The 26,755-nt window shown below is 45.9% G+C and overlaps 1 protein-coding gene and 1 non-coding gene across 16 annotated transcripts in view; one reads left to right on the forward strand and one right to left on the reverse strand.

Moving 5' to 3' along the window:
- Positions 1-4,429: 4,429 nt before the first annotated feature.
- Positions 4,430-26,755, reverse strand: part of ZFHX3 (zinc finger homeobox 3) — a 169,377-nt gene continuing 147,051 nt past the window's right edge. For all 15 annotated transcript variants that reach the window (XM_035118697.3, XM_060276018.2, XM_088672002.1 and 12 more), the window contains 2 exons: positions 19,695-25,208; positions 4,430-9,955 (listed from right to left, as the gene is read on the reverse strand). In XM_035118697.3, coding sequence (XP_034974588.3) covers positions 8,349-9,955; positions 19,695-25,208 — 7,121 coding nt within the window. In that variant the 3' untranslated portion in view covers positions 4,430-8,348. The remainder of the gene's footprint in view (positions 9,956-19,694; positions 25,209-26,755) is intronic.
- On the forward strand, positions 10,284-10,359 carry TRNAN-AUU (transfer RNA asparagine (anticodon AUU)). The gene has a single exon. It is a non-coding gene; the product is annotated as a tRNA-Asn (tRNA).

The raw sequence follows: 26,755 nt of genomic DNA on the forward strand, positions 1-26,755 counted from the left end.
AACTGAAACAAGAAAGCATGAACATATAACATGGGTTTTGGTCTGACTACACTGGCTACTTATTTGTTTCTGGGCCCATTTCAAAGTGCTGTTCTTAACTTTTAAAGCTTAATACGACTCGAAACCTCTATGCCTAAAGAACTGCCTTTCCCCCATATATGTTTTATAGATTTAGATCCCACTCTTCCAAAATGGAGGACAGGATGGTATACCATAACCATTTATAGAGTGCTTTCCCCAGAGAGGCCAACTTCGTCAATATTTCAGTCCCAGGCAAATACGTTTTTGTTTTCCTGGGCATTTTGGTAGCAAGCTTGCATTGTTAACTCTATTTTTAACATGTTTATATGGTCTTATCATTATTATTTTATTTGACTTTGGGGATTTTTAATGAGAAGTGTGTCTGTGATGGTCCAGGCTCTGGGCCTATAGGCCCCGGTGGTCTGTTAGGTTTCTCCTGGAGTTCTTGTCTAACCACCTCAATGATCTCCCTTATCTTCCAGAGTCATCTAAGCCCTGACTTGGCCCAGTGGCAAACCTTGGTGTCTCAAATTTCAGTGGTACCCTACGTAATGCTAAGATTTGGTGTCCTCCAACCTCATTCTAAAGCATAGTTGCAGTGCCCTCGAGGTTCCACTCCCAGTGCAACTGAACCAATCGTGCTTCCCTAAATCCACTTCTGCTCAGCCCCAACATCTGGTGACCTTGCAGTCGCATACTCTGGGTCCAGACCAACTTTCATGACCACCACAGATTTAGTTGAAATAGGCCTTGGACAAAGAATATCACATAGCTCCCAAGTCACTAGTGACATAACTGGAATGCCAATATTGAGAATTGCTTCCCTGGAATTAAGGGGGGTGGGGAGGATTAAAAAGCAGAGTGAAGCAGCCTTGTAGATGAGAATTCATTTTAATGACAGAGACAGGAGGAAGATGATTGAAAACTCATAATTTTGGTAAGGAAGTGGGAGGGGTAACAGCAGGTGTGTCAGGAGGATGATCTACTTCAGAGCAGAAGATTAAGTGGCCTTGACAATTTAACCAAGTGCCTAAAGGTCACAAAATGGTGATATTAGAGGAAGTTTTCAACTATCCTAATAAGCAAAGGTGCCTGAGAAAACAATGGGTAGTGAACAAGCAGTGTGATTTCTCAATAAGAATCTAATCACACACACACACAAAACAACAACCCAGAAAAGGAATGAACACCTTGTTGGAAAGGCAAATGGCACAAGAACTGCAGTTCTTTGAATGTGAGGACAAATAATTTATGAAGCTGGTAGGGCAGCTGGGGCATTTCAAGAAGGGATGGGGAGAACTCAGAGAAAGCTCCACTGATTTATTTGGAAAATGGAATCTCCACATCCCTTAAGCGTGTCTGCATCTCAGAATTTACAAAGCAACAAGGGGAAAACTTTCAAGGACTGTCAGAAGAAAAAGAAGGTATCCAGTGAACCATTCCTTGCTCAGTACTATATCCGTTTTAAGACTTGAACCAGAGTAAGGCCGAGCAAGATGAGCCAGAGGCAGCAACACATTTGCTACACAAACCAGAGAACAACTCAGCCAGAGAGGATGCTGCCCTCCCATCTTTCAAAAGAATCCAGAGGAGGCAGAGTGGTGCCATCTGATGCGGGATGCTGTCCTAGGCATGTCGTAGGTCTCTGGCTGCCTGCTCACTTCTGCCCACTTTGCCTTCAGCTATGAAAAAGGGAGAGTAAGCTGCCAGGGACACCCATCATGCCATTTGTTGTATACCCCCAGCAACATGAGGGAGGGGTAAATGGCTTCTGCATTAAAATGGCCCACTAGCCAGTCTAGTTGCCAACCACGGGATGGGAGGAGCTATGGCAATGCCTTCCAAGGTATTATTCTGTGGGCTTATTTTGGAGTTGATGGCTTGTATGTCAGTCCTTCCACCTCTCCAACTTTAATCAAAATGGCTTTCTTTGCTAACTCTGTTTATTTATTATTGTTCCAAGCAATTTTTCCCTTCTTTTTATAACACTACAAACAAAAGCTATGAAGGCCAGGATGGGCTGGCAGGGTAGAGAGAACAGAAGAAGCAGGGACATATATTCAGCTTCTCATACACTGTAGAGAATCCATTACTCAGTGATTGGTACATTCAGCACCTCTTGCATCTCTGGCCCTATCAAGCAATGTCTTTTGCACACTGAGACTGCCTTGTTTTTAGTTGGGTGAGGGGCAAGAAGACACCCTTGCTGGAAATGTTCGTACCTCAACATGCAGCAGCACAGTGATGGCTTCTTGGCAAAAGTAGGACCCCTTCTGTCTCTTCCATGAAATCTCTGCAGCTTTTGCAAATGCTGCTTAAAAAGCAAATTGTTTATATTAGAAAGACATATGTACCAGCAGTTATTTTCAGGGGCAACAGAAACTCAGTGCAAGCAGCAATGCAGCTGCATGACTATTCCTTATAAAACAGCCCTAGATGAAGATCCTTTCGGGCTGGAAGCAGAAAACCCAAAGGAAGCACAGCCGCACCCCCATGCCAAAAGCATATTCATATTAAGCAGCTGAGGTAGTCCTTAAATGACGCCCCCATCTGCTACCTTAGGTGGATAGAGCAGTTTGAGGTGATGTCTACCAATCCCAGGAGGGTCACTACTCTGTGGATGGAAGACTGGCTTCCTGTTACATACAGTGGTACCTCGGGTTAAGAACTTAATTCGTTCTGGAGGTCCGTTCTTAACCTGAAACTGTTCTTAACCTGAAGCACCACTTTAGCTAATGGGGCACCCCGCTGCTGCCGCGCCACTGCTGTGCAATTTCTGTTCTCATCCTGAAGCAAAGTTCTTAAACCGAGGTACTATTTCTTGATTCGTGGAGTCTGTAACCTGAAGTGTCTATAACCCAAGGTACCACTGTATATGTGTAAGAAAAATAGAGGGGTGGTGGTGGTGGTGGTATTGGGATGAATCCTTCAAGGGTGGGGTTTTTTTGGCTTTTTGTTTTGATTGGAAGCAATTTTTGGAAAATACCCAAATTGCTCTATTCACAGCTTTTATAGGTCAACTCCCTTTTCTAGACGACTTGGCTAGGCCTTGGTCCAACAGTTTAAAAAAGGTGAGTAAGAGACCAAGTGTATAAAATTATGCATGGAATGGAAGCAATGGATACTACTAATGAACAACTAATGAAATGGAATGTTGGATTCAGGACAGGCAAAATGACACTCTTCATGCAGTGCTGTTATGGAATTCACTCCCATAGAAGGCAGTGAAGGCCACCATCTTGGATGGCTTTAAAAGGCTGGACAAATTCAAGGGTTATCAGTGGTGATGCTCTGCCTTGATGGTCAGAGGCAGTACGTTTCTCAGTATCACTTGCTGGAAACTGTAGGAAGGGTGAGTGGTCTTGTGCTTGGGTCCTGCTTGTAGGCTTCTCATAGGCATCTCGTTGGCCACTGTGAGAACAGGATGCTGCACTAGAAGGGCCACTGGCTTGATTGAGCCAGCTCTTCTTAGGTTGTCCTTATCATTAATAATAATAGAATAAAAGAATTGTAGAGTTGGAAGGGACCATGAGGGTCACCTAGCCCAACCCCCTGTAATGCAGCAATCCTTTTGCCCAACGGGCAGGGGGAGGGGGCTTGAATCCACGACCCTGAGATTAAGAGTCTCATGCTCTACTGACTGCGCTATCCTGCAGGCCATAGTAATACAGCACAACAATTAATACAGGCCACAGCAATACAGCTTTTAAGGTTTCCCCCTCCCCTTAAAATCAAATGGTTCATAAATTTTGTGAAATACGTGAAACAAGAAAAAATGGTGCGCAGGTATCTATCTTCTTACGGTCTTGGGACAATTCTAGGCTTTGAGATAGGAAAGAACTCAGAGGTCTGCCTTTGGGGCTTTCCCATGCTATAAGACCAGCCAAGGATCAGCTACCACCCTGCACGTCTCTTAAGCCCTCCCTGCCAAAAAAGATGGGGCAGAAAACCAGCCACTTACCTCTTTGTTTTGCACTTGAGGAGATGGAGACACTGTCCCCTCATTCCACTTTCACCCAGCATGCTCCTAAGTCTCTTGAAGTAATCTGTGAAACGGAAGGGCTGGGAATTCTTTCTTAGGCACTTGGGGAAATTCTGATTTTGGAACGCTTCATTTCCCAGAGGCAAGAAACTGAGCTAATGCCACCCTTCCCCAAACTGTGTCCCGTTAGTGGTAAGAAAGTCCTCCTGCAGAGCCACTTAGGCTTCACAGAACTGTAGCACACACTCTGCCTGGGTGCTAAGACACACTTGAACAAGAGGCAGCGGCTCTCATGCACTTACCCAGGGGATTTGCTGTCACAGACATCCTTCCCACATTCTGTCCCCCACGCATAAAAGCGCTCCCTTTCGTAGGACAGACAGGCACTCACATTCACACATACCCGGGGACAGCAGAGACAAGAGCTTTTGCTCATTTTTTTAATGTATCACAATGAGCAGGAAACATACTTGATGAAATATTTTCAAAGGAGTATATTCAATTACCATCTACAATCAACTTAACTATGACAACAAAGTGTTTTGTGACAAAATCTTTTTTTTAAAGAGTTCCGTGTGGTTTCTGTTTTTGTCCGTCTCCATGTATTTTGGTACAGTTCGAGATCAGCATTGTTACAGTAACAAAAAAGCTAACAAGACTACATTATAGAAAAACACCAAGAACATCATTTTTGGTTTCACTTGCTCTAGTTTTTGTACATTGCAAAGGCTGTTCATATACCTCTTCACCTCATTTATGCTTTCTGTTTTATCCAGACTTGTCCCCACCCCCCGCCCCCAAATCAAACAAATGAAAAATAGTCAAAAATTTGTTTCACAGTGGGCAGGATTTCCAGTGCCATCAATCCAACCAAATATCTCATGTTCTGATTCTGTTTAAGAGAGTCCCAGACTGCCACCCTTTGTGCTGGCTTGCACAGGGACCCTGCTGCACCTGTCATCACCTGCCTGCCTACCTGGCACTGTCTTGGTTGGAACCAGCGCCTGCAACATTCCACTTCTTCAGAACACTCTTGGTTACAGACACTGCTCTGCTCAATAATGCCATGCTTGTGTTTTCCATTCTATCACTTGGCTTAAATTCCAGCATCAAGGGAGAGCTGTTAAAAACAAAATGACATCTCCGCAGTGTGAACGGTGGCTCAGGTAAGAGGCCAGTTCCATGGGAAAGAGGCTGGAGGATTTTGCAGCCCAGGCACCAAATACTGGCTGGCACAGAGGCCTTATTCCCACCCCCCACTTCCCAGCACGGCTCTGGGTGCTGCTTAGTGCAGCTGCTCCTCTACCCCTGTTGAGCTTCTGCAGAACCCAAGTGCCAACCCACACAACCCATAATGGCAGGGTGGGAGGAGGCAGAGGATGGCTTGGAGGGGCTGCTTTGCTCAGGGAGCTCTATGAACTCCATGTTGGCTGTGGGAGCAAGAGAGAGGAGAGGGGCAGCAGGGGAGGCTGCTCTGCCCTTCTAGGACAGAGACGACTCTCATCAAACTGGGAGAGTCTCCCCCCACACAGAGGAAGAGTTATCAGAAAATGCACTGAAACACTTTTTGGAGTGGGAGGAGGAAGATTGCACCCTGTGTGATTAATCAATGGGAGCGGGGCAGGGGAAGGGGGAGGGAGGGAGGGAGGAAGGGAGAAGGGGAAATAAACAAAATGATTTCAAAGCAGACCACGCAAACCTGACAGGTAAAGCTAGTGTTTAACTGGCAACTTATACCACACAGAGAACCAAAACAAAACAAAAAACTTCTATATGATACAGAGTAACATACAAGTTAAATGGCAAAAAATATATATATATCTATATATTTTTCATAGAATTACAAACAAGATAAAATAATGGAAACAAAAACTGTACAACTTTAAAATTTAAAAAATGTTCATCTCAAGCAAGGGAAAAATACAAGGATCTTTGTAAAAAGGGAAAACAGCAACATTTTGTCCGCTTTTGACACCTTATGCTACAATTGGATACTGGCAGGAATATTCAATGGTACTCTTTTTAGTACGGTCTACTTAAAAAATTTAAAAAAGGAACTTGCATTGTGCATCAGTCTAGTCAGAAATATGTACACCAGTTCAAGGTTGAGTCTTCCATTAAGCTAAAGACAAAAAAGGCATGAAGAGTCCTGGCTTAGGGAGGGGAGGAGAGAGGAGGAGGAGGAGGACGCTGTTGCTGTCCATTGGTCAGTCTGCCTGTCTGCCCACCCGCCCTTCCTCTCTGGGATGGAACACACCAGCCTCACCCAGGGGCTCTGGCAGCTTCCACAGTTTGCGGGCTGGGGAGAAGGGAGGAAGGGAAGAGAAGTCTGAAGGTGAAAGAAGTGCCTCTTCCCTCCCCCTCCCCCCATTCACAGTCTAGTTCCCTTTTGAAACACAAGGAAGATGGTCAAGAAGAGGAGGCCTTTCACTATTAAGGGTGGGTGTAGGGAGGGAGAAGGGAATGTTGACCTTTGGCTAGGAAGTGACCATGCAAGGCCTGCTTGTCTCCAAACTCTACATTGTAGCAGCACAAAGTTTTCCTTTCAATGTCCGGACCAGAGAAGATGCCACCAACGGGGAGCAGAGAGAGATTTGCACCAGGCCCCAAATGCTTTTTGTTGCCTGCCCCTCTGGGGCTCACACGACACTAGCAGCGACACCACCCTAACAACGCAGGAGCATCGTGTTGTTTGTTGCAGTTGCAGGAAGGGTTGCTCCTCTGCTTGCAGAAGAAGCACAGAGAACAACCTACATGCATGTTTTTCTTTATGAGTTCCTTTATTTAAACTGATTCTTGTGGCGGTAATCAGAAACAAATCCTCAAGTCAAAAGAATCCTTTTTGCTCATTCTGCACCAGTGGTGAAAAGGGTTTGTCTTTGGATTTTATTTAAAGCATGAATTTTCTTTTCGAGGAAAGAAAAACAAAACAGAAAAACAAAACAAAACCCACCCACACATGCACACACACACGCACACACACAAGCACACAAACACACACACACATATAACAAAAAGTCCTTGGAAAAAGGAAGAAGTGCACCCTAATTACCCAAAGAGAAACAAAGGCCTACAGTTCCAAAATGGAGCCTTTGAAGCATTTACAAAATGAGGAAAGGAAGCCAAAAGAAGAAAAAGAAAAGAAGACAGAGTTAAGTGCACAAGGGTAACAGACATGTATACACCTTAAAAAGTTTTGAACCCCCAACAAAAATATTCTGCAAGGGATCCTACTGACCCCCTTTGAAACCCTTTGAATTTTTCTTTAGTTTTTATAAAATAATTCTGCAGCTGCCCTCTAAGAAATGAAGGCAGTGACCATAAGTGGAAGATTACAGGATGGAGAAGGGAGTCAAGGTACAAAGGGGGAGGGGAAGCTTCGGCGAGCGAATCGATGGGTTGTAATCTAGCTGGCTAGGAATGAACAAGACAACATCCAATGAGAAGCCGTCAGCTGGACCAATACAAAAGCTAAATGTACACAAAAGGGGTTTTTCTTTTAAATCTACCATACTGCTTCAGTTCATTTCCAATGCAACAATCTACTCAACACCAAAAATGGTCATATCTATCATAAATACAGAAAGTCAGTTGTTTTAAAACTTATTTTTAAGCTCCAAGTCCTTAACACTCTTTGCGTGTTGTTGGGTTTGTTTGTTTTTCTGAAAAGTGGGAGTGCTGAACTTTTCCCCTTGAAATTGGCTTCAGCAGAAAAGCTACCCTTAAAATCCCCAGAAAGCTAACACAGTTCACATTGTTTGTCTCTTGAAGACTTTCTGCCCATTTTTAAATTAACAAAAAAAATCCTTTTCTTGGAAAAAAAATCAAAACCAAAAAAGAAATTATATATATATATATTTATATAAAACAATGATTCTGAAAACCGAACAAAGTGTGAGCGATTGACCTGAGAATAAAAAGACGTTACATTTCTTTTTTTTTTCCTTTTAGCAAGCCATTGGTATCTGAATGCTAAGATAGCAAGAAATTTAAAACGGTAACAAGGTGGCCTGCTTTCCCATACAGTTATGCCGGCCTCTGCTGTGCTCTCAAGGGGGGGGGGGCTGGGGCTCCACAGACAAACAGAAAGACCCTGGAGAGGCAACCAGGGGGGGGGGGTAGGGGGCTTAGGCCTTCCAGACCAACACAGCACAGCCGAAATGCAAAAAGAAAGCAATGGAAAATCTGCCGGCATCGGTATATGGGAAAACAACCCACACTTCTCTCTTCTTTTTTTCTTTTTCTTTTTTTTGGTTAGAAGCTTTGGAATTGCAGTTAGTCTATTTTTGAAATTGGTTTGTTAATTTTTTTTAATTCATTTTTTTAAATTGTTCATCTTCAAAGCTTACAATCTAAAGGTGTCCATTTCTAGGCTAGTGAGACCACCGTCCTTGGGGCAGCTTGGCTCCTCAGGCCTCTCCGCCGGGCTAGCCGGTCCATTGGACTTTTGGCTAAGATCCGAGTCAGACTCCTCCAAATAGTCATCTGTTGGCATCGAGGGCTGAACCCCTGAGGTGCTGCATGAACTTGAGGTAACCGTTGAAGATGAGGAGAGAGGAGGAGGAGGAGGCTTCCCCAGAGGAGCCTGGGGGACCACTTGAGGCCAAGACTTTCTGGAGGTGTGGGGGGAAGCTGAGGACGGGGGGGAGGGGCTGTCATTTGAGTGAGCGGCAGACTGCGAGGTAGATGCGGTGCTAGGGTCGGGGAGGCAGGCGGAGTGAGGTAATAGACTGGGGTGCTCTTTGGCGTTTCTTGCTGCTCTTGGGATTGTTCGATGTTTGTGCGAGGCAGACTCGAGATGCTGCTGGAGGGCTTCATCCCCGCACACCGTGCTCTCACACGCCACACACTGGTACGAGCTGTTGCCCTTGCTGCTGCCGCCCGTGGGCACATGAAGCACCATCTCTTGCAGATTCACCACAGACTGACCAAAGAAGCAGAGGGACTTCAGGTGGTCGGTGGCTGCCTCCTGGGTGCTGAAGCCTGCCTGGCACTTCTGGCAGACCAGCCTGTACTGCACCTTTGGAACGATGAAGGGGTCACAGAGGGAGTCCACGGCACTGTTGCTTTCCGTTTCAGGCTCTTCTTGGGGTTTGGGCAGGTGGGGGGACACCTCGCGGGGTGCATTCTTCTGCTCTTCTTGCTTGGGGGATTCTTTGGCAGGGTCTTTTTCTGGGGTAGCAGCCCCTGAGGGGACTGGGGTTTGGCTTCTTTTGGGCTGCTGCTGCTGCTGCAGCTGCAGCAATTTCTGCTGCTGCTGTTGCGCTTGCCTCTGTTGTTGTTGTTGTTGTTGTTGATGATGATGATGTTGTTGCTGCTGCTGTTGCTGCTGCTGTTGCTGCAACGCTTCTTGCAGGCTCTGTTGATATTGCTGGTACTGCTGCAACAGGGAACCAGGGGACAAGCCGAGCAGGGCTTGTGACAGTGCAGGGCTGTAAGGGAACAGCCCCTCCATGCCATACATGGGCTGAAGGTACCCGCTCTGTAAGGCCCCTGGGATCTGAGGGGCATAGTAGGGAGAAAAACCAGGGACAAAGTAGGGGAGGAACTGGCTTGTCAGCAAAGCTGTGGGGTCCGAGTTCAGAGCTGCCTGCAGAGCCTGGAGCTGCGTGGGGTCCACAGAGTACTCCATGGCAGGCAGCGTGGCAGAGAGGGCAGCTGGGGCAGGCACCTCCACTTTGTCCTTCTTGGGTGCCAGCAGGGAATCCCCCTTCCCCCCCTTGGGTGCTTTGTCCTTCTCTTTTGTCTTCTCACTTTCTTTGTCCTTCCGAGGCGGTGGCTGAGGCTGTGGTGGCTGTGGCTGTGGAACCGTGGCCGCTGTGGCTTGTGCTGGGGTGGGGGAGCTCAGGGAGGCCGAAGGTTGTTTATTTGGTAATCCAGAGGTGGGAAGGCCAGGCGAGGGGATGCTTGTGCCGGGTAGACCCATCAGGTTGGGTTTTGGAGAAGTTAAAGCTAGAAAGAAAGGGACAGAAATAAAGTAAGAGTTAGGTGGAAGACAGGTAGCTAGGCCTGTTCCTAAGCTGGACAATGAACCCAGAAAGGCAAAGGCCAGTATTTTGCCTCTGGTTGGAAGCAGCTGGCTGGAGAAAGAGTTGTTGTTGTTGTTGTTGGTGGTGGTGGTGGTAAAGAAGAAGAGCTACTTCCCCCTTTGGAGAAAAGGACTCCGATTATGCAGAAATCCCAAAATTCAGTGAGGGCTGTGCCATGACACCAAGGGTGTGGACAGAGAGTACTGCTGTACCAGGCCCAGAGGAAGCAAGGGGTCCCAGACTACTAGTATTCCTGGGATAGCTCAGTTGGTAGAGCATGAGACTATTAATCTTAGGGTCATGGGTTCGAGCCCCATGTTGGGTGAACGATGCAGGGGGCTGTAGTGGATGACCCTCATGGTCCCTCACAACTCTATAATAATTCTATGATTCTATTCATTAAAGAAAATAAAAAATGTAGAGTGAACATTATGAAGCAAAATTATGAGGCATCATCTCAAACAATAGTTTTGTGAAATATGAACCTGCTCCTGTTTTCAGTGATTTTAGCCAATGAGTGAAATCAGTATAGAGATATAGAGATATTCAGAGTCATACAAGTCCAACAGAAGACCAAAAATAAAAATTTTAAATGACCCAGGGAGTCCCTTCTGGAGGGACTTCCTGAATCATTCTGAAGTCATTTTTCAGCCTTCTTTGGTGCTTGTGTCACACTAGATTTTCTGTAGATTCAGGAAATGGAGAAGGACTGCCAGGTTCATTTTGAAGGGACTTATTGGTTCATTTTGAAACTATGTTTTCATCTTCCCTAGTAGAGAAGTGATTCTTGTCCAGAGAAAATAACTAAAAAATCCAGTTGTGACTGGACAATAGCATGGCCACCCAAGAGCAAAAAGGCATAAATTCATGCTCTTTCTAATTCGGGTCCCCCCCCCCCCCCATGCAGAAATGTTGCCTATTCTGCTTATTTACATTTTTAAAAAATACTGGGTTAATGCAAACACAAGTGCAAATAAAATCCATCACTAATATTGTGGTGAAGAAAGCATGGGTTACATTAGAAGTTGCTATGCTAATTTTGCTAGAACAGAGGCTGAGAGAGAGAAATAGATCTCAACCCTATGATGTAGTTCAGGGTTAAACAGTCTCTTTGTGTGCTGGATTGGGATTATTTTTGGGGAGAATCCAGTTGTGGGACAGGGTTGTAAAGTTCATTGTTCAACATGGGATGGGGGAAGGGGGTCTGAGTTGTTTTCTCACCAAGAAGCTGGGGGGGATAGGGGGATTATTGGGGGTGGATAGTTGTTGCTAATATAAATTAATGGCAACTTCATTTCCAAGGATCATGCCCCCTTTGTTAAAAAAATAAAGAAAAAAGAAGCCATTTGAACATTTCTGCAATTACTAGAAGGTATAAATGAATAATAACAAATGCTCCTAGAGTGCACTGGTTGCTTTTAAACAATTTAATATTGACTCTATCTAAACATGCCACTGTAAACCCACAGCCAATTCTGACCACCTCTCCCCTCCGCCATCTGAAATATCACACTTAGTTTTGCACTGAATGTTGTACTGCCAGCCTAACCCACAGAAAGTGGGGAACCTTTAGCCTGTGGGCTAATGTTGGCCAGCTAAGTCTCCCTACTTGGCCTGCAAGGATGCTTTGGGTAATGATAATCAGTGCTCACCTGCCCAACACTTGATGCCATACATGCTATCAGGTATGAAGCAGGTAAGGGCAGAGATTCAAAGGTACAACTGGGAGATTAATGTGAGCTCCCAATTTGTCCTTTGCTGGAGAAAAGTTCATTCTCACGACCCATCAGCTGATCTGCAGTGGGAGTGTGTCATGCTTCCACCATGTGTGTGAGGGATCTCTAATTTAGCAGCAAATTCAGTGGCAACAGCTTCTCCCTCCCAGCACTGCTCTTTGAATTTCAGATTTCTGGATATTCAAAGAGCAATGTGTGTCTGTTTGTAAAAGAGTTTTCAAACAGCCAGTGCTGAAATAAAAAACAGTGCCACCTGATGTCACTGTAATGTCAGATGATGGACAGGTGGGCAGCCCCACCCACCTGTCAAATTTGATACATGGAGAAATAAGAATCTGGCTCACTGGCTAGAAGAGGATTCCCTGCCCCAAACTACAAGAATATAACTGGTTTACAGCTCAATAAACTGGAGTTCTTTGCATAGTTTAGTACTGACAATAGGGTCTTGAACCTTTAACAGCTGTGTGGCAGGCAGAAATTCAACAGATCAAGCCTTTTCTAATAAGGAAGCATATTATGGAAGAAGCCTCATCTGCTGATTTTCTGTTACGCATACCAATATACCTGTGGGGTGGTGGTGGTTCACCTGCAAAAGAGGACACAAATTTGTATATGACACTCAAGTATAGGCAAAGTGTATGCAAAGTTATATCCTGTTTTGTGAGTAGGTCAAAAGGACCAGTCTACACACAATGTATAAATAAATGGTGATGTTTTCCTCTTGCTCATTGTGGGTACAAGGGATTAGGAAGAAGGAACGGGGAGAGCTGCTGGAGGGCTCTTAGGGAAGGATGGAATATGTCCCATGACAATGTCTGGTTTTGAACTATTGCCATTTCCAGCTATGTTCTGGGAAAGGTGATGATGGGAGGGGTGGGCCCACTAGAACACCTTTTCTGGGCAAGTTTGGGGAAGAAGGAAGAGAGCAGCTGCAGCAGCCATGACTAGAAGCAAAGGTATCTATCCTGCTACAAATTGCCAAATGCCAAATGCCCAGAGCTATCCAGACCTCTTCAAAAGGCTCTCTTGGTTTAAGGGGGCCCATGTGCAAAATTAGGGGAGGGGCCATTGCTCATTGGCAAAGCAGAGGGTCCCACAGGCAGTTCCTGTTAAAGAACGTAAGGAAAGCCTGCTGGATCAGGCCAAAGGCCATCTATTTCTATTATCCTTATAAAAGCAGATAAAGTCATTACAATGGCAGACCATATAAAACTGTCCCAAATTGAAGAGAACAATATAAATTCAGCAAATGAGGTGGGTCCCACAGCACAAAATACCTTAAATGTCAAAGGCCAAGGTGAAAAAGGTACACCTTCACCTTTAGGCAAAAGCTGTGCAATGAAGATGCTCCTCTGCAGGGGACAGAGTCCCACCATTTAGGAGTTGTAAAAAGTTAGAGCCTAAACAGTGGTATAAAGATGAAGAAGGTAGAATAGGAGTGGTGGAGGTCAAAGTGGAAGGGGAAAGTTGGATAATTGTGGAAATATATGCCCCAAATGAACAGATATCAATCATATATATATATATATATATATAACACCAAAGGAAAGTCTATTTGAATTATATGATTGAATAATAATAATAATGAGGGACCTGAATGGGGTTACATCTCTGGAATATGATAAGTCAGATCGGGAAACAAGATCCAAGGAAGGGAAACTGCCAAATTCCTTTTTTGATATGATAAAAAACATGGACCTAATAGACTTACGGAGATTTAAACATCCAACAGAATGCAAGCACACATTTCATCAAAGTTCTCAAAATTCATCAAGTAGAATAGATATAGTGTGGGTCTTCAAAGATTTGGGGATGAGGGTGAAAAAGGTGGAGATACACCCGAGAATGATCTCAGACCACAATTTGATATCACTAAAGATACTAAGGGAGAACCAAAATGGTTACAGATGGAGAATAAATGAGGAATTATTAAACAACTCAGAAATTGTAGCCAAAGGGGAAAAGATTCTAAAATAATATTTCAAATTCAATCTTAATAAAGGGGTAGATGCGAATGTGATGTGGGATGCAGGTAAGGTGGTCATAAGGGGATACGTGATCCAACAAAATGCACATCAAAAAGGAATAAGAGAGGCAAAGATCCAAGAAGTATTAAAGGAACTAACAAAGAAAGAGAAAGAGCTTAGTAAAAAACCAGGTAAGAAAGAGCTATTACAAAGAATTAAAATATTACAAACACAACACTCTATGCTAATTAAACAAGATATAGAAAGGAAAATTAAAGCGATGAAACAAAAAAGATTTGAATTTGCAAATAAACCAGGGAAGTTATTAGCTTGGCAACTGAAGAAAGAAAAAGAAAAAAGGATAATCAATGGTCTGCTAAAAAAATGGAACCCCCACAACCAATCAAAAAGAGATGACATGGATTTGTTAAATTCTATGTAGATCTTTATAAAAAAGAGCAAGAAATCTCAGAACTGATTGAGGAGTATTTGGAAGAATGTAAACTGGACAAAATATCAGAAGAAAATGCAAAGATTTTAAATACTCCAATATCAAGGATGGAAATGCAAAGGGTACTAAGCCAAATTAAGACATGAAAATCCCCAGGGCCAGATGGTTTGTCGGCAGGATATAAGAAATTTCAAGAGGAGCTAACGCTTCCACTCAAAGATATTATGAATAACATACTGGAGACAGGAAGGATACCTGAGTCCTGGAAAGAAGCATATATAACTCTGATACCAAAATATGATAAAAGACCTAATGGAACCTAAAGATTATAGACCGATATCATTATTAAATAACGATTACAAACATTTTACGTTGATATTGGTAAATAGATTTAAAACAACTCTAAGAAATTTGATACATGAAGACCAGACAGGTTTTCTTCCTGGGTTGAAAGAAATGAAATGAAAGAAAATGTTAGGAACATTATAAATGTTTTGAAACACTTAGAAGTCCATAATGAAAAGCAGGCTTTCAATAACGTCTCCTGGCTATTTATGACAAAGTTACAGGAAAAGATGGCATTTGGCAAAACCTTTCTGAAGGGTATAAAATCAATCTATAAAGACTAAACAGCAAATATTATAGTAAATAATAATATTTCAGAAAAATGTGAGATACACAAAGGGACGAGGTAGGGCTGCCCATTGTCTCCGCTGTTATTCATATTAATATTAGAAATTTTGGCGTAAAATATAAGGAAAAATGATAGAATACAAGGAATAAAACTGGGACAGCAAAACTATAAATTAAAAGCATTTGCGGATGACTTAGTATTAACTTTACAAAATCTGACTGAGAGCATACCAGAAGTGATAGATGAGATAGACAGATTTGGAAAGCTAGTTGGTTTCAAATTAAATAAAGGAAAAACCAAGATGATGGTTACAAATATGGACAATCAAGCAAAAAATGATCTAGAAATCATGTATGGGTGAAAAGTAGAGGGGAAAAAACTAAGTATTTGGGGACCTGGTTAACAACGAACTATAATATTTACCAAGATAACTATGTAAGGGTTTGGAAATAAATAAAGAGAAATTTGGAAATATGGGAAAGAATGAAACTATTGTTACTGGCAGGATTTTGGCTATTAAAATGAATGTCCTTTCAAAAATGCTATTCTTATTTCAAAATATCCCAATAATTACATAGCTGTCAACTTTCGGATTTGAAAATAAGGGGTCAGGAGCCTTACCTGTCCACTTTCGGATTTGAAATAAGGGATCAGCAGCCTCACCTGTCCTGGGGACAGTCTACGGTATATCTAACAATCCAGGATAGCAGCGGGAAACAGCGCTGGAATAAGGGAATTTCCAGCAAAAAAAGGGAAAGTTGACAGCTGTGGCTTGGAATAAGGGAGTTTCCCGCAAAAAAAGGGACGGTTGGCAGCTATGTAATTAACAACACTTGATGCTTCAAAGAGTGGCAGAAAAATATATCAAGGTTTATCTGGCAGGGGAGGAAGCCCAGAATAAAACACAAAACCATGAATGATATGAAAGGAAGAGGAGGCTTCACTCTACCAGACTTCCAAATCTACCTTGTGGCATCATGTTTATGGTGGATAAAAGATTGGATATTGTTGGAAAATATCAGAGGTTTAAATTTGGAAGGACATGGTATACAATTTGGGTGGTATGCCTGCCTATGGTATGGGAAGGCAAAAATTTATAAAACCTTTACAAATCATGTGATCAGAAATATATATATATACAGAGTATGGGAAAAGTAAATAAATCTATTAGAAAATAAAACATCAATATGGATATCCCCGACTGAAGCCACTGCAAGAAAAGAACAAATATGGAAAAACAATGGTTAATATATAAAGAAATCTTAGATCTTTCTGGACAGGAACCAAGGTTGGAAAATCCCGAGGAATTAAAAAAAATACTAACAGATAGGTTACCGAAACATCAGATAAACAAACTGTTTAAAATGGATTAAAACATTGGATTTGCAGAAGAAAAATCCCCAATTCACAAGGGATTTATTAGATACGAATGTGAAAGTATTATAAAAAATGTACAAACTGCTGCTAGAGTGGGATACAAAAGAGGAATTTGTGAAATCAAGTATGATTAAGTGGGCACAGGATGTGGGTTATAACATTGATTATGAGCTGTGGGAGAATTTATGAACAGTAAATATGAATTTTATGGCATGTTACGCATTACAGGAAAATATGATGAAAATGACCCACAGATGGTATTTAACACCTGCCAAACTAGTGAAAATGTTTAAAAAAGAAAACGGTAAATGTTGGAAATACAATGAAGTAGAGGGATTCTTTTTCCACATGTAGTGGTCCTGTAGAGTAATCAAGGAATTCTGGGAAGTAATTTACAATGAATTTTAAAAAGGTATGTTAAAAAACCTTCCCAAAAAAGCTTGAGACAGTCCTTTTGGGAATGGTAACAACAGTAGTCCCTAAACAACAACAACAACAATTATATGCCACCACTGTGGCTAGAATCTTATTGGCACAAAAGTAGAGAATGGATACGGTACCCACCAAGGAAGAGTGGCAGTTTAAAATGCCTGAATATGCTGAATTGGCAGGCGTAACGAATAGGGTAAAAGAAAAGGAGGATAAAGAATATAAGGACCAGTATAAACAAGTAACTAACCTAGCAGGTCTTGAGTAAATCCAGCAGAATAGGAGTTAATAGAATTTGACAGAGGAAGAAATGTGAAGATTAAAAATTTGGAATACATGATATAAAAGAAAATAAAGAAACCAGGAAAAGGGTGGAAGGGGAATCACCAGATATTTAGTTGTATGTAGAGATTGGTATGAAAGCTGTACAATTGGGCGAGTGGAGGAAAGAGGATGTGGAATGTGTTTTTTGTCTCTGTATTAAAAATGCTACACACACACACTGTGTGTGTGTGTGTGTCCAGCAATTCTGAGGGACTGCCAAAAGAGCTCCCGTCCTCAGGAAGGTTGGTTGGTAGGTAGGGTGGTTTCATTGATAACTTTCTCCTCCTCCTCTAATAATAATAATAATAATAATAATAATAATAATAATAATAATAATAATAATTTATTATTTATACCCCGCCCATCTGGCCGGGTTCCCCCAGCCACTCTGGGCGGCTTCCAACAAAACACCAAAATACAGAAATCCATCAAACATTAAAAGCTTCCCTAAACAGGGCTGCCTTAATGTGTCGAATCCTCTTTTTAAAGCCATCCAAGTTGGTGGTGATCTTAGCTAATATGTCTAGGAAAGGCCTCTATGTCTGCTTTCGACATAGCAGCCAGAGATAAAAGCAGGAAACTAGATGGACCAATGGCCTGAGTGCAAAAAACAGCTTTATATGCAGTCCAGCACACCAGGAAGCTGAATTCCAGCACAGCCTTCCCTCTGGCATGCTAGCTTTGCAGGAAGAGAATTCAATGTTGAGGTGCTTTCACAAAAACAATCCTCTTTGTCTGCCTTCTGATGGGATAAGTCCCATGATGGGACAGTCCCATGTAGACCCTGAAAGTCTGAATTGTTTCTGTAGTGCAAAATGTGGCACTTCAGTGTTCAGTGGTAGAATTAATTGCTACAACAGAGCATCAGTTCTGCAAGGATCTGCGCTGGTCACCTGTAGGTTACTAAGCCCAATTCAAGGTGTCCATGTTAATTTATAAAGCTCTAAATGAATTGAGACTTCAATGCTAGAAGGAGCATCTGTCCTTATACCAACCTGCAAGGGAGGCCCTGTTGGCAGTCCTGTTGCTAAGTAACCCGTGATTCAGTGATTCGTGGTAGGACTTCTCTGCAGTGGCACTCTGGCTATGGAGTCCCTTCCCCTGAGGCCCTATCTGGTTCATCAGCACCAGCTGAATATGTACTTCTTCATCCAGGCCTTGGGGGTGGTTCTGTATGGACCAGCTGAAACTGCATGATGCCCATCTGCTGTATGATATTGCTGGGATTTCAATTTTGTATTATATTTCATACTTTTAACGCTCAGACATTCTATTAGTAAACCACACTGGGAGCAAATGTGATGTAAACAAATTCAGGTTGCAGAAAAGCTGGTTGTGAGAAATCATGATGATTAACATCCCACTGTGGTAAGATAAACACTCACTAAGCAGGAGAGGCCAAACATGAGCCTTGCAAATGCCTGTATGAAAGCCAACAAATGAGCAAGGGTCAAGGTGCTCAAGGCATGGAGCGAAGGACTGAAAGCCACCTGCTTGAGGCCAGTTTTTGCTGTGCAGGAGGGACATGAAGGGCTGTCACAGGAAGGGCATGTGCCATTTTCTTCTGCTAACTGGAAGCTCTCGCCCTTTTTCTCCCCTCTGTAGTTACTGCATGAGGAGCAGCCTCCAGACGATTAAATGACATTTTGAACTTAATCAGATTGGTGTTGTGAATTGTATTTCTTGCTGTTGGGTTTAACTATTAACTTTATTAGAAGGGGAAGAAATGGAGGCAGTGAGAGATTTTACTTTCTTGGGTTCCATGATCACCGCAGATGGTGACAGCAGTCACGAAATTAAAAGACGCCTGCTTCTTGGGAGAAAAGCAATGATAAACCTAGACAGCATCTTAAAAAGCAGAGACATCACCTTGCCGACAAAGGTCCGTATAGTTAAAGCTATGGTTTTCCCAGTAGTGGTGTATGGAAGTGAGAGCTGGACCATAAAGAAAGCTGATCGCCGAAGAATTGATGCTTTTGAATTATGGTGCTAGAGGAGACTCTTGAGAGTCCCATGGACTGCAAGATCAAACCTATCCATTCTGAAGGAAATCAGCCCTGAGTGCTCACTGGAAGGACAGATCCTGAAGCTGAGGCTCCAATACTTTGGCCACCTCATGAGAAGAGAAGAATCCTTGGGAAAGACCCTGATGTTGGGAAAGATTGAGGGCACTAGGAGAAGGGGACGACAGAGGATGAGATGGTTGGACAGTGTTCTCGAAGCTACGAACATGAGTTTGACCAAACTGCGGGAGGCAGTGGAGGACAGGAGTGCCTGGTGTGCTCTGGTTCATGGGGTCACGAAGAGTTGGACACGACTAAACGACTAAACAACAACAACTTAACTTTATTGTTAATGCTTAGTTATGTTGTCAGAGTTCTGGGGTCCCAACAGGGTCTAAGAGCAGAATAAAAACAAAAACAAAAACAAAATAAGAGTTGGCCTTAGGACTTGGGAGGGAGGGAGGCACCTATATTGCTTCTTCGACCCCTGATGACAGTGGTGACTGGTTCTCAAGCAACCAAGAACCATCCACCTGAAACAGGAACCTTGCCTTTGCATGCTGAGCACTTGTGCACGAGGCCAGTCAGAAAGTGGATCTGAGGAAGGCCATTTTTGCTTGTAGCAACCCAGAATTTCCCTCAGGGACCCCGTGATGCTCACAGTGCATCAAAATCCCTCCTCCCCAGGACACTAGAGCCATGTAGCAAAGAAGCGATGGGGGGGATGCAGTGGGAACTCACCTGTGTTTGAGGGAGTGAAGCCAGGCAAGGATGGGCTGTTGAGGCCCGGCAAGAGGACAGGAGGGATGCCCTGAAGTGCTGCTGGGTAGGTGGCAGGAAGGTTCAAAGCCTGCAGAGGGGGGCTGTCAAACATGCCTTGCTGCTGAGCAGCCAGGCCGAGAACTTCATTGGCCTTCTTGATCCGGTCCAGCTCCTGCTGCGCCATCAACTGACGGACAGTGGCTGGGTCAAAGTACTCCTTCTCTTTGTCCAGCTGGCTTCCGATGGTGTCCTTCACTTTGGAAATGTGCTGCTGAGAGAAGATATGGTCACGTACAGACAAGCGGGCACTGTACTTGACACCACACAAAGTGCACTCTGTTTTGGGTCCCTCATAGCTTGCTTGGTTAATGCCAAAATGCTTGGCCATACTGAGCTTGGCTTTCTTCTCCTTGGCCCGAGCATTCTGGAACCAGACCTGAACAACTCTCTTTGGCAGCCCAATATCGTTGCCCAGGACCTCACATTCCAGCATGGTTGGTGTCCTGTAGTCATTAAAGCAGGACTTTAGAACCTTCAGCTGGAGGTTCGTCATTTGTGTCCGGAAGCGCTTCTGTCCTGGCCGATCCCCACTATCTCCAGACTTGCCTGCTGAGCCACTTGTGCCAGGGCTGGGTGAGCAAGGGTCTGCCAGGCTGGAGGTCTCACTGTAGTCCACAGTACCTTCATTGTCATACTCTTTGCTGTAGTAACTTGGAGCTGGGCTGACAAGGCCAGAAGACAGTCTGTCTTCATACTCTGACATTGCTATCATGGCAGCCTTGGTCAGGCCCTCACCTGGCCCTGAGGTGCATTTGGCTTCTGTGGTGATCCCCGTGGCACTGTCATTGTCTGCATTGCCTTCATCCCCCGTGGTGGTGTCTGTGATGGCTGTGTTGACAGAGGAGCAGTCATCGTTGTCCAGCTTGGTGTGGTCAAAGCTCAGATTGACAGAGGACATAGAGGGGCTCTCAAAGTCCTCTATCCCTTCTACTTTAATGGAGGAGGGGCTCAGCAGAGTTCGAGGAGAGAGCTCCAGAGACTTGCTCACTGGGGAGAGTGGAATGCCCTGGCTATCGCTGCTGGTGAGTGGCAGGTGAGCAAAGCTTGCTCCATCAAAGAGGTCTCCCTTCATCTGGAGCCCTCCATCACAATCTAAAAGCATGGCTGACAAGGTCAAGTTGTACCCTGCCCGCTTGGCTTCATGCCAGTGCCGCGATCGGATGTGTGCTTCCAGGGCTGTTTTGGCTTTGAAGAGGGCCCGGCAAAAAGGGCACCGCCTGTGGGCTTGGGCAGGCCCCACTGCCCGGAACTGCCCCTTCCGCTCCCGGGCCCGAGTGTTCTGGAACCAAACCTGCACCACACGTTTTTTCAAGCCTACCTCATGAGCAATGTGGTCGAGCATCTTTCTGGTAGGGTTGGAATCAAGTAAGTATTTCTGGTAGAGAATTTCCAGCTGTTCTGGGGTGATGGTTGTTCGGAGACGCTTGTCCCTCTGGGGCTCCTCCCCGCCGGTGCTGCTGTCATTCTCGCCAGGACTTGCACTGGCTTTCTCCTCCAACTTTCTCTTCAGTGTGCTCATGGTGGATGTTGGTGTGGAGGGTGAAGTGGCTGAGCTCATGGGCAGCTGGGGGAGCGTCCCAGACAGCAGCTGACTGGCCAGGAGGGGGTTGCTGGGATCAAAGAGCATGAAAGGCATATCCAAAGTCCTGTCTAGAAACTGGGGGTGGATAAACTGGTTCTGGGCGCTCAAGAAGTGGAGCTGCTGATGCTCTTGCCAATGCTCAAAGGAGGGAAATGCCAGTTTGCACTGGTCACATTGGTAGGGGATGAGCTGAGGAGGCAAGTTGGCCAGCTGTTGGGGGGTGGATGTGTGAAGGGGCTTGAGGTGTAGGTGAGAGAGCTGTGAGGGGCTAGGACTGGACTGTGGCAGCACAGACTGTGGGGGAGGCTGGACTGATTGCTGTGGGGTGGGTGGGGAGGCCTTTGGGTGTGCTGTACTGGCCTTTGGCTCGCCTGGGTCCTGCTGTTGCTGCTGCTGCTGCTGCACCTCCTGCTTTGGTTGCATTTGCTTCTCTGGAGTTTGGTTTTGCTGCGTACTTGGAGGTTCAGGTTGCTTTGGTTTTTCGTCTGTAGCTTCTGCTTTAGAACTATAGATGGAGTAGTCATCGTCTGCTTCACCAGTGAGCTGTGGTAGAAAAGCTGAGGAAGAGCAGGCTGTATTTGCAGAAGACGTGGGGGTGCTGTAGGCCTGGGAAGGCATTGGGGTGCTGCAGGAGGAACTGGTTGGGGTCAGCAGCTCTGCTGCATCCATGGAATCCTCGTTCTGACTGTCATCCTGCCCGTCTTCATCCTCATCCTTGTAGCACAGCTTTTTCTGATGTTTGATCAGGTCAAAGATGCGCTGGAAGACAAGGCTGCACTTCTTGCACTGGTAATTCAAGTTACTTGTCCGGATGTACCTGTCATTTGTCAGCTCCCGTCGCTCCCCATCCTTCCCTTCCCCCTGATTCTCATAGTTTTTCCTGGCCTTCTGGCGAGCATTCTGAAACCATACCACTATCACACGGGTTGGGAGGTTGAGCAAATTCGAGAGCTGCTCAAACTCATCATCCTTGGGGTAAGCATTGGCATCAAAGAAATCCTGCAGCACTCGGAGTTGGTAGTCAGTAAACCGAGTCCTGGAAGACCTCTTGCTTCCCCAGTACTCATGCTTTTGAGGCTCTGGAGAGGGTGGTCGAGAATCTACCTTCAGGTCCTCCAGGCTGGTAATTGGAGGGTTGCTGAAATTGTATGGGGAGTCCTTGTTACGCTGGCGCTCTTTGAAGAGTGTGTTCCGAAACCAGTGCTTGATTACCTTCTGTGGCAGTCCAGACTTGTCTGCCATCTCCTTGATCTGCTCCTCGCTTGGGGAATTGTTGATGTCAAAATATTGCCTCAAGACCCGGAGCTGGTCATCTGTGATCCGCGTGCGTGGCCTCTTGTTCTGTTGCTGCTGCTGCAGAAGGCCTGGGTTGAGCTGGTGTTGGTACAGCTGGGCCAGGTCTGCAGGCAAAGTGTCCACGGGGCCAAGCTGCGGTGGCAACTGGGCAGGTAAGGTTTGCAAAGGCATGGTCTGCATCATCAGGGGAGAGAAGATTGGCAGCTCCATAGGCATGGAAAGTTGAGTGAGGGGCAGCGATGGCTGGGCTGGTGTAATGGTGGGAGATGTAATGGATGGAGCCGAAGCAGGAATGGTAGGCGTAGAAGGCTGCTGTGGAGGTGGAGCTGGCAGAGGAGGTGGAAGAGGTGGAGGGGGCGGCGGCGGTGGAGGAGGGGGCGGCTCTGGAGTTTGAGGCCGCAGTGGGTACAGCTTGTCGTAGTGTTCACGGTACTGCTTGGCAAACTTTTCCAGCTGCTTGAAGGGGAAGTAATGCTGGTGGACATGTTCTTGGTGGCTCTTCAGGATGAGGACATTAGAGAAGAATTTCCCACATGACTCACATTCCAACTTTTCCAAGCTCTCACCCTGCTCTGTCTTCCCAGCCTTCTTCTGCACCTTCTGCTTGTTCTCATTGTATTGAATGACTAACTCAAAACCAAAGTTTTCCAGCAAGGCTTTTGTGGCATTCCCACGTGCATCTGATGCGATACGAGGAGGAAACATAGAAGGTTCTGCAGGGCCTGATCCTGTCCCTGCCGACTCTGGCTTGTCTTTGGACTTCAGGGTGTCAGGAAGGAGCTCTTTAGAGATGGAGGTGCCCTCCCCCTTTTCAAAGCTCTCCTGTTCCCTTTGGACTTCCTTCTCCTTCCCAAAAGCCTTGCTCTTCTTCTCTGAGTGTTGGCTCTGCTGAAGGAGAACACAATGAGGCGGCTGTGACAGCTGACCTTGAGGCAGCTGCTGCTGCGGTGGCTGCTGCAAGAGTGATGGGTGGCCTGGCTGGGGGAGCTGCACCTTCAAGTCATCCAGAAGGCTAGGTCCGGTCCCAGTCAGTGTCAGCGTGCCACTGGTCACAGGCAAGCTCACTTCGGGGTTCAGCTGGAACTCGGCACTGGGAATGTAGAAGGGAAAGAGAAGGTGCTGCTGCTGCTGGAGCTGGAGGAGAGTCTCTGTGGTCATTGGGAAGTGGGGCAAGAGAGTAGGGTTGAAGAGCTGTGACTGCAGGAGAGCAGCTTGTTGCTGGAGCTCTTGCTGGAACTGTGCCTGTACTTGCGCCTGTGCCTGCGCCAGGGTGTGCGCTTGCTGCTGCTGCTGCTGTTGCTGCTGCCGTGAAGCAATCATGTCAGCCAGTTTCTTACGGTTCACCTCTTTGGGCTCAGAGGGGCTTGCAGCAGCTGCCAGGGTGGAGCTGGTACTGATGGGGTTGCTGAGAGAAGGGATTCCAGTGCTCTCGCAAGAGACCTGGCTGAGCAGGCTAGAGACGGGAGCTGTGTTGGCAGTGCTTGTGTTCGTCATGGCAAAGGAGGTGGTGGTGGTTGTGCTGATGGGGCTGGGTGTGGAAGAGCCCAGAGAGACGCTGCTGCTGCTGCCACCACTGCCGCCAGCAGCTCCATTGCTGTTGCTGCTGCCACTGCTACCCCCCGCAGCCTCCAGTTTGGCAGCTCGTGCCTTGGTCTGATGCAGGACGGACCGCATGTGGATCTCTAAGGTGGAGCTCTGGCTATAGGCCACGCTGCAAGTGCTGCACTTGAAGGGCTTGTTGTCGGGGCTGCTGGTGGGCTCCGGCTGGCCAGAGGTGGACTCTTGGAGGGCTCGTTTCAGCTTGTGCAGGTGAGAGACTGAATTGTAGTGGACTAAAAGGATGTTTTTCTGTGTGAAGGATTCTTTGCAAACTGTGCACTTGTATGGGCGGGATGGGTCCAGGAACTTCTCCATGGTGAAGTTTGGGCCCTTTCGGAAGGGGAGAGCTCGTTTTGGTTCTGAGCCAGAGTCTTCCTGTACAGACCCAGAGTCACTTCCTGTGGGACTTTGCTTGTCCTCTAGGTCACTCTCCTCCTCTTTGTCCTCCTCTACTATGACAGTGTGGTCTTCAGCCAGCGAAGGGTCACCCATGGCCAGGAGGTCCCCGTTGACCAGGAGCCCACCGTACAGTTGCTGGATGTCAGCTTCACTCAGTTCCAGGTGACTTGTCTCCAGGTGCTTCTTGAGGGCTTGAAAAGTGCGGAAGCTGCGTTGGCAAAGGCAACACATAGTAGCTGCCCGGATGACATGGTACTGGGAGTGCAGCTGGAGCTTCTCAATTGTTTTGAAGGCCAGGCTGCATTGGTTGCAGCGGTATTTGTAAACGTGACGGTCAGAGACAGGCAACTGGGGCCGCTTACTGTGGACCTCATTGAAATGCGCTTGCAGGGCAGTGGAGCTTTTGAACACCTGGCTGCAGCCCTTCTTCCAGCACAGAAATCCAGCATCATCCCTGGCAGAGGCCTGGTCAGGTGGAGCATGCTTTGGTTCTGCCCCACGCTCCCCTGTGTTCTCAGAAGCCAGTAGCAGGCCTTTGCCTAAGTCCTCTGAAGTCTCTGTGGAGAAAGAAACAAAGAGACGATGAGAGTCCTTGTCAGCCATAGACACATCCTCTGTGCTATTTAATAATAATAATAATAATAATAATAATAATAATAATAATAATAATAATAATTTATTGTGGGGTTGGTGTATGATAGTAGCGTGGCAAACCCGCTAATCCTTAGGCTTAGCTAGAGTAATACTGGCAAACCAGTACAGTGTGAGAGATAGGAAGGTGAGGTATGGGTCAACTGTGCTGGGGGAGGCTGGATGCACCTGGTTCAAACTGGTTGGATCTAGCCTGACAGGGAAAGATCGGGATGGGTCATGCTGAGGTGAGAAGAGCACAATGAATCCTTATGGGGAGTTTGGAAAGTTACTGAGGATCACAAGACTGAGAGGAGGGGGATGTTTGATGAGAGGGACATGTGACAGGTATGGAATGTGAGAGATGTGCCACTAGCCACTTCCTCTATGGTGGAGAAGTTAGGGTGTTGGCAGGAAGTGACCTGTACCTGTACATGTTTATGCATGAGGTTTGCTCTGTGATTGGCTGGAAGTTACATCGTGAGTTAATGTTTACCTGTCAAAGCTGCTGCTAATAAATACAGACCACCAAGCTCTGCCTGGGGTTGGTCTTTTTGGAACTCAGCCTTGTCTTATGTCTCATTGTTGGATCTAACCATTGCTACAATTTATTATTTATACCCCGCCCATCTGGCCGGGTTCCCCCAGCCACTCTGGGCGGCTTCCAACAAAACACTAAAATACAGAAATCCATCAGACATTAAAAGCTTCCCTAAACAGGGCTGCCTTGAGATGCCTTCTAAAGGTCTGGTAATTGTTGTTCTCTTTGACCTCTAGTGGGAGGGCATTCCACAGGGTGGGTGCCACTACCGAGAAGGCCCTCTGCCTGGTTCCCTATAACTTGGCTTCTCGTAGCGAGGGAACCGCCAGAAGGCCCTCGGAGCTGGACCTCAGTGTCCGGGCAGAACGATGGGGGTGGAGACGCTCCTTCAGGTATACCGGACCGAGGCCGTTTAGGGTTTTAAAGGTCAACACCAACACTTTGAATTGTGCTCGGAAACGTACTGGGAGCCAATGTAGGTCTTTCAGGACCGGTATTATGTGGTCTCGGCGGCCGCTCCCAGTCACCAGTCTAGCTGCTGCATTCTGGATTAGTTGTAGTTTCCGGGTCACCTTCAAAGGTAGCCCCACGTAGAGCGCATTGCAGTAGTCCAAGCGAGAGATAACTAGAGCATGCACCACTCTGGAGAGACAGTCAGTGGGCAGGTAGGGACTCAGCCTGCGTACCAGATGGAGCTGATAAACAGCTGCCCTGGACACAGAGTTGACCTGTGCCTCCATGGACAGCTGTGAGTCTAAAATGACTCCCAGGCTGCACACCTGGTCTTTCAGGGGCACAGTTACCCCATTCAGGACCAGGGAGTCCTCCACACCCGCCCGCCTCCTGTCCCCCACAAACAGTACTTCTGTCTTGTCAGGATTCAATCTCAATCTGTTAGCCGCCATCCATGCTCCAACCGCCTCCAGACACTCA

Source organism: Zootoca vivipara, chromosome 6 (assembly GCF_965207765.1).
Source record: "Zootoca vivipara chromosome 6, rZooViv2.hap1.1, whole genome shotgun sequence".
Taxonomy (NCBI): domain Eukaryota; kingdom Metazoa; phylum Chordata; class Lepidosauria; order Squamata; family Lacertidae; genus Zootoca; species Zootoca vivipara.